The sequence below is a fragment of the Colletes latitarsis genome, chromosome 1, assembly GCF_051014445.1.
Source record: "Colletes latitarsis isolate SP2378_abdomen chromosome 1, iyColLati1, whole genome shotgun sequence".
NCBI lineage: Eukaryota > Metazoa > Arthropoda > Insecta > Hymenoptera > Colletidae > Colletes > Colletes latitarsis.
The window spans coordinates 36,558,079-36,570,566 of record NC_135134.1 but is presented as its reverse complement, the minus strand read 5'-3'; the positions used below and the strand labels follow the sequence as shown (position 1 = coordinate 36,570,566).

Sequence of the window (12,488 nt, the reverse complement as noted above, 5' to 3'; positions counted from 1 at the left end):
CAAGAATGCACAAACGCAATTCTGTTTATTTAGGTGGGCCCCTATAAATATTTTTAACGAAACGCTACACATTTTGTTATATCGTACAAAAATTTGTATCAAAATTGACAATGTGCAGTATAATGACGTCCAGTGTCATGTAAAGTTAGGAACGAAAAAAAAATTTTGGAAAATGTTTACCATAATTTTCACCAAGTTTAAACAAATCATCTGCGTCACGATATGTTTCTATTTTTCAGTCTTCTTCCAAACTTGCAATTTTTCGTCGTTACGTTCTAATAGAAATGAAATTGTTTTAAATCGTTTGTAAAATAAAGTATTAAATTCTCCTAATATTGCTTTTCTTTGAAGTGAGACGATGTTCCTGACATCAGTGACGTTACAGACCTAAGTAAATGTTATTGTCCTTAGACAAATTTCGTACCTCGGCAGGTATCTTTGAATCTGTGTTTACGAACACGAAACTCGCGACTTTGTTTACATCTTCGGTTCGCGGTAGACGTACTGTGGCGATAATGAAGATTCCGATTTATAACCAGTGATAATGCATGGAACGAATGAATTTCAGTGAATCATGGTGTTTCTATACAAATTTCATTCCACTATCGGAAAGTTCAGATGTTCCGTGGCAGTATGGACAGAATTATAATTATTTCTGTGGTCCGATAGTAATATGAAATGTAATTTATTCAAGTCTAATACACCATAAAGCGAAATTACAGAGGTAGCAAAGAAGAGATGTTTCGAATAGTAATACAACAGACACGAGAATTCCCCGCGACCAACTGGCGAGCTTCACTCGGGGGTTTCCCTACGGTCGACCAGTACTCCAACGTAAGTCGCCATCGTGCGGCCACATGCGCGCCACAATTTCAACTGCAAAATTGTCCAACATACACTGCTGACCAATATTATAAGTTCACTTCATTTTTGTCTCATTTATTGCGATAGTTGCAACTATTGTTTTTTTTTTTACAGTATTACGTAAAAATACACGAAAGATAATGTTGCCGCCACGTGAAGGGTTTCCGCTGTAGTCGACAATGAACAGTGTCGTTTTTGAGAAAGTTACAATTTTTCAGGGACCGTATGCAATTTCTAAAGGACTAGGTCTGGGTTTTATACAACTGTTTCGAATAGTAATACAACAGACACGAGAATTCCCCGCGACCAACTGGCGAGCTTCACTCGGGGGTTTCCCTACGGTCGACCAGTACTCCAACGTAAGTCGCCATCGTGCGGCCACATGCGCGCCACAATTTCAATTGCAAAATTGCCCAACATACACTGCTGATCAATATTATTAATTCACTTCATTTTTGTCTCATTTATTGCGATAGTTGCAACTATTGTTTTTTTTTACAGTATTACGTAAAAATACACGAAAGATAAAGCTATTAAAAAAATGTTGTAATTTTCTTTAGAAGATTATCAAAGAGTTTTAGAAACATATTTGTTCCCGTACGTCGGAGAACATAATACAATAATATTTAAATTTTAAGAAGACAATGCCTCTATCCATCGTAGTGCCAGTACTCAAGCATGGTTTAGAGACCACAATATTCAAAATTACATATGGCCAGCTTATTCTTCGGATGTAAATTCTATGGAAAATGTATGGGGAATACTCGTCTGGTGAATTTATCGAAATAATATAAAATATTCTACAGTGCAGAAATTAAAAGCAGTAAATGTTATCGCGTGGCTAGGAATTGATCAAGGTATGACAGAAAATCTTATAAACAGTATGAAATCAAGAATTTTCCAACTAATTCACCGTCGTGGATCGGCTACCGATTATTAAGAACAATTTTCATTGTAATTAGTTTATAAATAAATGATTATTTATAACGGAGCCTATGTTTTTATCTTGCAAGCAGCATTTTTCTTAAAAACGGTTATTCATTGTTTACGTAAATACTGCTGAATTTTGTCCCATTACTTTTTACGTAATTCTGCAAAAGAAAGAACAGCTCTAACCGTATCAATAAATGAACCAAAAATGAAGCGAACTTACAATATTGGCCAGCAGTGCGCTTTGGAAAACCTCGATCGAAAGTCACCGTGAAACGTAAAAATTTAAGCGCGGCCCTAATAAAATAAAATGTTTCCTAACCAAAAATATGTTCGATAAAGTTAAAAAAGTAACATCTTGTTACATTTACGCAGTCGTTCGGTCGACCGTTATCTCGATTACGGGCACATTTGCGGAGGGTTGAAATCGAGCGACTCTGCAATAAAATTCACTGCCCTGACCGCCTTTTCCGCTAACGGATACCTTCCGTTTATTTCAAGAAGTCTCTCCAACGTTCCGACACGAATGCATATTTATTGACGACGTAAAACAAACATCCACAGTGGATCCCTCTCGAGCCTCGGTCCATTCTTTTTATTCCTGTCGCGCTACATCGATCGCATCGCATTCCACCGGATGCATCTTCGCTTTCCCCTTCGTCGTCAACGACCTACCTAACTCTTGCACAGAAATTCAATATCGATGCGAATTTTGCCTCGAGAAAAATACGTATATACGTCGATGTTCTCTCTCGAGTATGAAATAATTCAAGGGGCAACAATTAAAGGCACTCGTACTTGCATCGACACAAACGAACGGAACATGGAACATTCCCATTCAAATCGTATTTCTTCGCCAAAGTTCGTATTCAAATTCGCGTCAACTGTCCATCGTACGAACTATCGATCAAGCAAAAGTATCGATGTCTATCGTTCCGCGAGGTAGCCAAAAAGAACGGGGAAAATGCACTAAAACGATCGAACGGAAGTGGAAATACGATAATCAATTCGATAAAACCATAACAATTGAATATCACGGTTACATCGTTCCGAAAGTTTAAATTGATATTAACGCCTCTACCGCAGAGTTCGTTCGAATACCAATTTTAAATGCGAAAGTAACAATTGCAACGAAACTGTAGCTACGATCCGGGCAATTAAAATAACATTTAACGCGATTCGTTTATCGATAGCGAACATTGACACGAACTGCGAATACCATTTTGAATGTCAGTTTCAAAATGTCGTTGCAGAGTGTTGCGTATGCAATTTCAGGCGTGAATATAATTAATATAGTTCAGATAAATGTACGTATCTTCGAATTTCTTTTTGTATTCTAATAACATTCTTAACCTATTATTAATTTTGCATAATATTGGGTTGTTCGGAAAGTAATTTCGTTTTTTTCCCAACAGAGTACTTAATTGTATTTTTTCACAGACAACTTCACACTTAAGTCGCATGATCAATATACAGGTTGTTCGACCATCCCTGGGAAAAATTTTAATGGGAGATTCTAGAGGCCAAAATAAGAGGAAAATCAAGAATACCAATTTGTTGATGGAGGCTTCGTTAAGAAGTTATTAACGTTTAAAGTTTAACCCCTATTGAATTTTTTTCTCAAAAATGCGCAGGATTTTGGGGGTATGTCCATTCACCAAAAACTATTCTAATTAGACCCCCGCAACTGAAAATAATTTTTCCAGAACGATTTGAAATTTTTTAATTTTGTCGAGAAATTTCATTCTTTCTCGAATTTTTTTCTTGAAAGTGGGTAGGATTCCAAGGGTATGTCTATTGACTAAAAATGATTGCAATCGACCCTTGCAACTAAAAATAATTTTTTGAGAACGATTTGAAATTTTTCAATTTCGCTGAAAAAGTCCACGTTTCTGAATTTTTTTCTCGAAACTGCGTAGGATTTCGGGGGTATGTCTATTCATCAAAAATGATTATAATTAACCTCCGCAAAAGAAAATAATTTTTTCAGAACAATTTGAAACACAAGAAATTTTAGGGGAATCATTCATTCATGATTAGACATTATATTTTCGGTAACAAATTTTTTTCTCGAAACTGGGTAGGATTTCGGGGGTATGCCTATTGACCAAAAATGATTATAATTGACCCCATCAACTAAAAATAATTCTTTTAGAACGATTTGAAATTTTTTTTTTCGCCGAAAAATTTAGGCACCTATCCCGTCGATTTTTCTTAAAAATTCGTTTTTCAATTTTAATAATTTTGTTTTGGACACTACAGAAATGTTGTCCAACACTTTTTTGTATGTACACATGAGCTCTACTTCAGAAAAAAATTTCATTGAAATATATTCATTATTGTAGGAGTTATGGACGTTTGAAAATTGTACCATTTTTATGGGGTTTGTCTCATTTTGCGGAGTCAAGGAATAATTTTTCAAATATTTTGGGGATTTCTACATATTCTCCACCAAAATACGCGTTGTTTGCCGTTTGAAACATTAAAATCGTCCAATCCGTTCAGGAGTTATGCCATTTTAAAGATTCGCATGAAATTTCGGGGTGCATTTCTGGCCTCATATTAGATTTTCGGTCAGGAATTTTTTTTTCGAAAATATGTGGGATTTGAGGGGTATGTGTAATGTCCAAAAATGATTCTAATTGACCCCCGCAACTGAAAATAATTGTTCCCAAACGATTTGAAACTTTCTTTTTGGTCGAGAAATTTAGACATCTACCCCCTTTCGATTTTTCTTCTAAAATAGTTTCGCATTTTTAGTAATTTTGTTTGACGCTATACAGAAAAGTTGTTTAATACATTTTCGTAGGTATCCACAAACTCTAGTTCTCCCCAAAATTTCAATGAAATATATTCATTATTGTAGGAGTTATGGACGTTTGAAAATTGTACCATTTTTATGGGGTTTGTCTCATTTTGCGGAGTCAAGGAATAATTTTTCAAATATTTTGGGGATTTCTACATATTCTCCACCAAAATAAACGTTGTTTGCCGTTTGAAACATTAAAATCGTCCAATCCGTTCAGGAGTTATGCCATTTTAAAGATTCGCATGAAATTTCGGGGTGCATTTCTGGCCTCATATTAGATTTTCGGTCAGGAATTTTTTTTTCGAAAATATGTGGGATTTGAGGGGTATGTGTAATGTCCAAAAATGATTCTAATTGACCCCCGCAACTGAAAATAATTTTTCCCAAACGATTTGAAACTTTCTTTTTGGTCGAGAAATTTAGACATCTATCCCCTTTCGATTTTTCTTATAAAATAGTTTCGCATTTTTAGTAATTTTGTTTGACGCTATACAGAAAAGTTGTTTAATACATTTTTGTAGGTATCCACAAACTCTAGTTCTCCCTAAAATTTCAATGAAATATATTCACTATTGTAGGAGTTATGACTGTTTGAAAATTTAACCATTTTTATGGGGTTTCTCTCATTTTGCGAAGTCAAGGAACAACTTTTTGAGTATTTTTAGAATTTCTACATATTCTCCACCAAAATACGCGTTGTTTGCATTTTTAAACATTAAAATCCTCCAATCCGTTCAGGAGTTATGCCATTTTAAAGATTCGCATGAAATTTCAGAGGAGCATTTCTGGCCTCATGTTAGATTTTTGGTCAGGAATTTTTTTCTGGAAAATGCGTAGAATTTTGGGGATATGTGTCATGACCAAAATTGTTTGCAATCGACTCTTGCAATCGAAAATAATTTTTTTAGAACGATTTGACAAATTTTTTTTCACCGAAAAATTTCAACACAACCGAATTTTTTTCTCGAAAGTGGGTAGGAATTCGAAGGTAGGTCTATTCATAAAAAATGATCGTAATTGACCTCCGTAACCAAAAATAATTTTTTCAGAATGATTCGAAATTTTTTAATTTAAGTTTTTAATAACGAAGCCCCAGTCAAGAAATTGATATTCTTGATTTTCGCCTTATTTTGACCTCTAGAATCTCCCGTTACAATTTTTCCCAGGTGTGGCCGATTACCCTGTATATTTTGACTGCTGATATAGCAAGGCTTGCGTGTGAAAAAATTCGATTGATTCTACGTAGTAGTTTTTGGTTGGTGCCCTATCAAATATGGAAAGTAAAAAACAGCATTTTCAGCATATTTTACTTTTTTACTATCGAAAAGGTAAAAATGCTGTTCAAGCAAGAAAAAAATTATTCGATGAGTATGGAGAACATGTATTGATAGAACACCAGTGCTAAAACTGGTTTGCAAAATTTCGATCCGGCAATTTTGATGTTGAAGATGCATCACGTTCTGGAAGGCCAGTTGAAGCTGATAAAGACTCAATAAAGGCATTAATTGACGCAAACCGGCGAATGACAACTCGTGAGGTCGCTGAGAGGTTAAATTTATCGAATTCGATCGTTCATGATCATTTGAAAGGCCTAGGTTTAATCTCAAAGCTCGACATATGGATTCCTCATGTTCTCATGGAAAGAAATTTGTGATTTGCTTCTCAAACGTCAAGAAAACGATCCATTTTCGAAACGCATCATCACTGGGGACGAGAAATGGGTTGTCTACAATAATGTTAAAACAGATGAACTGGCTCAAAGCACTTCGATAGCCGATATTCATCAAAAAAAGATGATGCTGTCTGTTTGGTGGGATCTCAAGGAATTCGTATTTTTCACACATCAATTCTGAAGTGTATTGTCATCAGCTGGACAAATTGAATGATTCATGTAAACGCAAAAGGTCAGAATTGATCAATAGAAAAGGTGTAGTGTTCCACCACGACAATGCAAGACTTCATACAAGTTTGGTAACTAGTTAAAAGCTTTTACAGCTTGGATGAGATCCACTGCCACATCCACCATATTCTCCAGACCTGGCACCTTCTGATTATTATGTGTTCCGGTCTCTACAAAATTTTTTAGACGGTAAAACCTTTACTTCAAGTGAGATCAACAATCACCTGGATCAGTTTTTTGCCAGTAAAGAACAAACATTTTATGAGCATGGAATCATGCTGCTGCCAGGAAGATGGCAAAAGGTGTTGGACCAGAATGGGCAATATATAATTCAATAAAATATTTATTCGCTATAAGAAAATCATCTTTCATTTTCATAAAAAAAAAACAAAATTACTTTCCGAACAACCCAAGTAAATTACAAAATCGTCACAGAGGTATAATATAAACAGTATACGATAATAATAATGTTAATAATACGCGCAATATTTCCCAAAGCGGTCACCCATCCCAAAGTGGTGTACTCGACAACACGTTGCTTAACTTTTTTTCGATGTGGCGTGACCGTCGACTTTAGACAATCGTTGCGATTTGGTATCAACGCACAGGCGGGAGTTTAATCGTTTGTTCTAACCACGTCTAACTCGAGGACCGTGTGGGTAGTCAGGATATGTATTAAAAAAATTAAAAAAAAAAAAGGAAAAAAAAAAGAAAAAAACAAGAGACAGAGAGAGAGAAAGAGAAAAAGAGAGAGAGAGAGAGAGAAACAACAGGAAGGAAGATACGTTGTAGTCGGTGCAGTGGGTGAGAATAGTTGTGAGACGTATCCAGCAAGTGAACGAGTGGCGGTGCATACTTACGTCCAGTTAGAGGGTGCATCAGAGCAGGGTGCGAGGTGGCTGCTGCAGCGGCTGGTTGCTTGGGTTTGCTAACCTTTGTGTTACTTTTTGCAAATTCCAAACGTATGGTTTGTGGCATATCAGGATCGAATCTAACCCCCTGCTGCAAATAGATTCCCTAAATTAGTAAACCGGGAGCACACGGATCAGAGGCTGGATTGGTGTGGAGAACAGATAGAACATTCTGGATTCAAGCGTATCGCGATCAGATCCTCAGCTTTCGTTGCCAGCCCAATCGCAACTGCCGGCTCGCGTCTGATATGTTCGTCAACGAAGTTTACACGAATCTATTCCGAACGAAACCAATCCACTATTTTCAAACCGATATTCGTTTCGAGAACATCGTTCGACGAGCTCGTAATTAGTTTTATTTCGCGTCGGTTCGCGTACGGAACTCTATTTTTTGAATCGTGATACTAGACATTGTGTTCGGAATCGAGGATCGATACGGCCGACGACGAAAGCTTTGGGAAAACGATCTCTGGTAACGATCTATAACTGACGATAAGGGTTTGAGGGGACTGGTGACAAAATTACAGGGAAATTAGCACAAGGTCGTGTATGTAGATGTGTGTTTGTGTAATACGTGTCAGTGTACTATAGGTGGGTACCGGTAGAAGTGGGTCGTTCGTTAGTCTGTTCCGCGGTGTTTTCAGCGAACGTGTCCATCCGACAAGAGGATGTTTTCGTATCTCTCGTATAGAACCGGTTACACAGGGTTATCAGACATTGCAAGTTGCGTGAGGTCAGTTGCGGGTGGTGTGATGAAAAAAAAAAAAATGATTATATCACGTGTATGCGAGTATATAGATATGCGTGGTTACAGTGGCGCACCCAGGGGCGTCGTAAAACTTCGTAACAAGATGATATCGAGTTACAGGAAAGAACACTTCCTCCACCATTTTTAACGCAGAATCGACGGAAGCGAGAATAATATAATGAACATTAGTAAAGAAATCAGAAAATATAATATTAGTAGAGAAAGGTTAGAAATGAACTTACGTGAATGTAAGAGGCATGTAGAAGCAATAAAATATGTGCGATGAGGATATGATAAAAAGATTTATTTGTCACTGTATATTTATATAACTATTGTTTTCACGTAAGTTTCTCTACTATGTATGTCTTATCGTTACTTCTTGTTTGACATATCGATATAATGTTTTATAGGGTTAAAACAATAGATACAGGGTGTTCATTTGAAAACTATGAATTTAGATATCTTGGAAACAACATATATTCAGGAAAAATGTTAAATACAAAGGTTAGTTGGTCTTAAGGGGAAAATACAACGATTTTATTTATTTTTTATTTATCGAACGCTTTCCAGGTTATTTGCAGGCTAACCTTTTTTTTTTTAAATAGAAACTTGTATTTTTATTTAAAAATTCTTAAAAAGAACAAACTTTTGTAACTTTTGTCAAATATTTTTTTTAATCAAATTTTATCTTACACGGATATTTTATAAAATAATAATAAAGTTTACATGTGAAAGTTCTTTATTTTTTTTATGACTGAATGTTGACAGATCAATAAAAATTACACACGAGAAGTGAATTTCACGACAGATTGTATTATCGCTTAGAACATAATGGAGAACATTTTGAAATTGTATTATGAAGACAGAAGCACTGTTATTTTTCTCGTATTATAAACGATGATCTATTTTTTCAAAATTTTGTTTGTGTTTTGGAGATGTAAGTGACTACTGCGATTATTTATGTAGTAAAAAAGCCAGGTGCAAAAGTGTAATTGTTATCATTCAGTCATACTAAACTTCCATAACTAAACAAATTTGTTATTTTATTAAATATCCTTCTAAGATAAAATTTGATAAAAAAATGTTTCATACAAAAGTTTGAGTAGAATAAAAATCTGTAAATAAAAATATAAGTTTCTATTTAAGAAAAAAAAGAAGATAACCTTGAAAATGTGTTGTTTTCGAGATATTCAGATTTAAAGTTTTTAAACGAACGCCTTGTATATTGAGAAGTTTGCAAAATAACCTTTTCGTTTCAATTTCGTTTCAAGTTCAACAAATTCACATTAGTTTATATTCAACTTTCTTTTACTATTATATTATCGTAATTTCTTTCCTAAATTAAAAAATTCATTAAATAATTTCTAATTTCTTTTCTAAATTCATATTTATAAATTATATAATTATCTTTATTCCGAAGTTGACTCAAAATATACAATGTTTAAACCTAACCGACACACTATGTCCATCTGAATCGAAGCTGATAAATTTCATTCTTTTTTAAATCGCTTTTCAAAAGTGCAGTCGTTCGAACGAAATACTGAATCACGTTTGGGGCTATATTTCGAGCACTAGAGTTGGAAAATTAGCTTCTATCGATAACAACAAATATTAAAATAAAATACAGAGTACTAAAGTAATTAATTTACACAATAAAAAATCGAAATACATCCTAGTGTCTGAATATTTTAGTTCCTCACGGTATTCTAATATTAAAATTAAAAAATAAATAAGAATTAAAAACTGATCGAATATTATTATCTACGTTTCGTTCAAAAAATTAATATTAACGCTAGATTACGGACATTGATTGCACATATTTTTATTAAAATCCGTCGTGTTGGCAGTAACGTTAATATGCGATCATTTAATTAGGGTACATACACGTATCGTTATAAACATTAATCGTTAACAAATAATATTTATGAGTTTTATACCATTATACATGGAATCTGAGACGAAATTGAAATTGACGAGTTTTGTGAATCTAGTTTTAAATAAATTTTGTCTCCAATTTTTCCAATTAAAGTTTTCTAAATTGTCAGAAAGTATAGCGACATATTGGTTTCCGTTAATTTTTAGTTGCATCTCCTTTCCTAAATTTCTGGGTACGCCAACTGCGTGGGTACGTATACATATATCATATACGTACATCACTGGCGGTACATAAAAATGTATTCGTACAAGATCAAATCTGACCTCTTATACAAATACACACGTAAGATATGAAACCCGGATACTCGGTGGTGGAAGAGAGAAAATGGGAAAGTGTAGGGGTGTCCACGCTTATCAGGAGGCAAAACAACACCATATATCGATAATGTCACACGGTGCAACCAGCGTTATTACAGTACGGTCTTGGTACGTATACAAAAGGGATTTTACTACTGTTCGACCCAAGTAAAAGAGGAAGAAGCTAATGTAAAAATAGAAACAGAAGATGTATATATTTATATATATATATATAAACAGAGAACACAAAAAGAGAAAGTGTGTACGTGTGTATATAATTGATAGGTAAAGAGCTACGTAGCATTAACCCGTGCCAGCTGGAATCTAAGGCAGGGTGTAATTTTATAATATATATGTATAAAAAAAAAATAAAAAAAAAAAATTAAAAAAAATATAGGAAATAGAATTGTGGGCCATGTTTGTACGCGTGTGTATGTATATATAGAATATGTCTAACTGTAAGGGAGCCCTCGGGAGCTCTTGCGTTGAACCGAGGAGCCTGACATTTTCTCTCTCGATTACGCCAAGAAAGGGGCTATTACCTGCAGGTCCTGCTTCGCCGCCTCCGCACCAGCCCTTGTGTGGAAAGTCACGAATCCCACCGGCTGAAATCAAACAGAACACACACGTCAAACTGACTACTGTGTATCGTTTTAAAAAATATTTCTGCAACTCTTAATCTATTATACAGGGTGTTCGGCCACCCCTGGGAAAAATTTTAATAGGGGATTCTAGAGGCAAAAATAAGACGAAAATCAAGAATACCAATTTGTTGATGGAGGCTTCGTTAAAAAGTTATTAACATTTAAATTAAAAAATTTGAAATCGTTTTGGAAAAATTATTTTCGGTTGCGGGGGTCAATTACAATCATTTTTTATTAATACACATATCCCCGAAATCCTACCCTCCTTCGAGAAAAAAATTCGAGAAGGTGTGAAATTTTTCGACAAAAAAAAAAAAAAAAAAAAATTTGAAATCGTTTTGGAAAAATTATTTTCGGTTGCGACGGTCAATTACAATCATTTTTGGTGAATAGAGATACCCTCGAGATCCTAACCATTTTCGAGAAAAAAAATTTCTTACCAAAAATATAATTGCAGGCCAGAAATGTCACTCCAAAATTTCATGCGAATCTTTAAAATGTCGTAACTTTTGAACGGATTGAAGGATTTTAATGTTTCGAAATGCAAATATCGCGAATTTTGGTGAAGAATATGTAGAAACTCTAAAAATATCCAAAAACTTCTTCCTTGACCCCGTAAAATGAGAAAAACCCCATAAGAATGGTCCAATCATCAAACGTCCATAACTCCTATAATAGTGAATATATTTCAATGAAACTTTTTTCTGAAATAAAGCTCATGGGTATATACAAAAAAGTATTAGACAACTTTTCTGTAGGGCGTAAAATAAAATTATTAAAAATCAAAAACGAATTTTTAAGAAAAATCGACAAAGGGGGTAGGTGCTTAAATTTTTTGGTGAAAAAGAAAAATTTCAAATCGTCCTGTAAAAATTATTTTTGATTGCAGGGACCAATTATAATAATTTTTGGTCAATAGACATACCCTCGAAATCTTAACCATTTTTGAGAAAAAAATTCCTTACCGAAAATATAATTTCAGACCAAAAATGCTTCCCGTAAATTTCATGCGAATCTTTAAAACACCATAACTTCTGAACGGATTGGACGATTTTAATGTTCAAAAAGCCAAACGCCGCGTATTTTAGTGTAGAATATGTAACAATTATAAAAATATTCGAAAAGTTGTTCCTTGACCCTGCAAAATGAGAAAAACCCCATAAAAATGGTGTAATTTTCAAACAGCCATAACTCCTACAATTGTGGATATATTTCAATGAAACTTTTTTCTGAAGTAGAGTTCATGGGTACCTACAAAAAAGTATTAGACAAAATTTCCGTATAGCGTCAAATAAAATTACTAAAAATGAAAAGCGAATTTTTATGGACAATCGGCAGGGGTAGGTGCCTAAATTTTTCGGCGAAATTGAAAAGTTTCAAATCGTTCTGGAATAATTATTTTTGGTTGCGGGGGTCAATTATAATCATTTTCGGTGAATAGACATACTTC

At 34.5% G+C, this 12,488-nt stretch overlaps 1 protein-coding gene across 4 annotated transcripts in view; it reads right to left on the bottom strand.

Moving 5' to 3' along the window:
* Positions 1-12,488, bottom strand: part of LOC143343449 (protein couch potato) — a 401,571-nt gene that overhangs the window by 91,136 nt on the left and 297,947 nt on the right. For 3 of the 4 annotated variants that reach the window (XR_013079967.1, XM_076768360.1, XM_076768379.1), the window contains exons 4-5: positions 10,937-10,999; positions 7,364-7,505 (exon numbers count right to left, since the gene is read on the bottom strand). Coding sequence is in view for 3 of the 4 variants with exons in the window: in XM_076768360.1 (XP_076624475.1) it covers positions 7,364-7,505; positions 10,937-10,999 (205 nt within the window). In the remaining variant the exon portion in view is untranslated. The remainder of the gene's footprint in view (positions 1-7,363; positions 7,506-10,936; positions 11,000-12,488) is intronic. The other variant, XM_076768370.1, reaches the window with a different exon arrangement.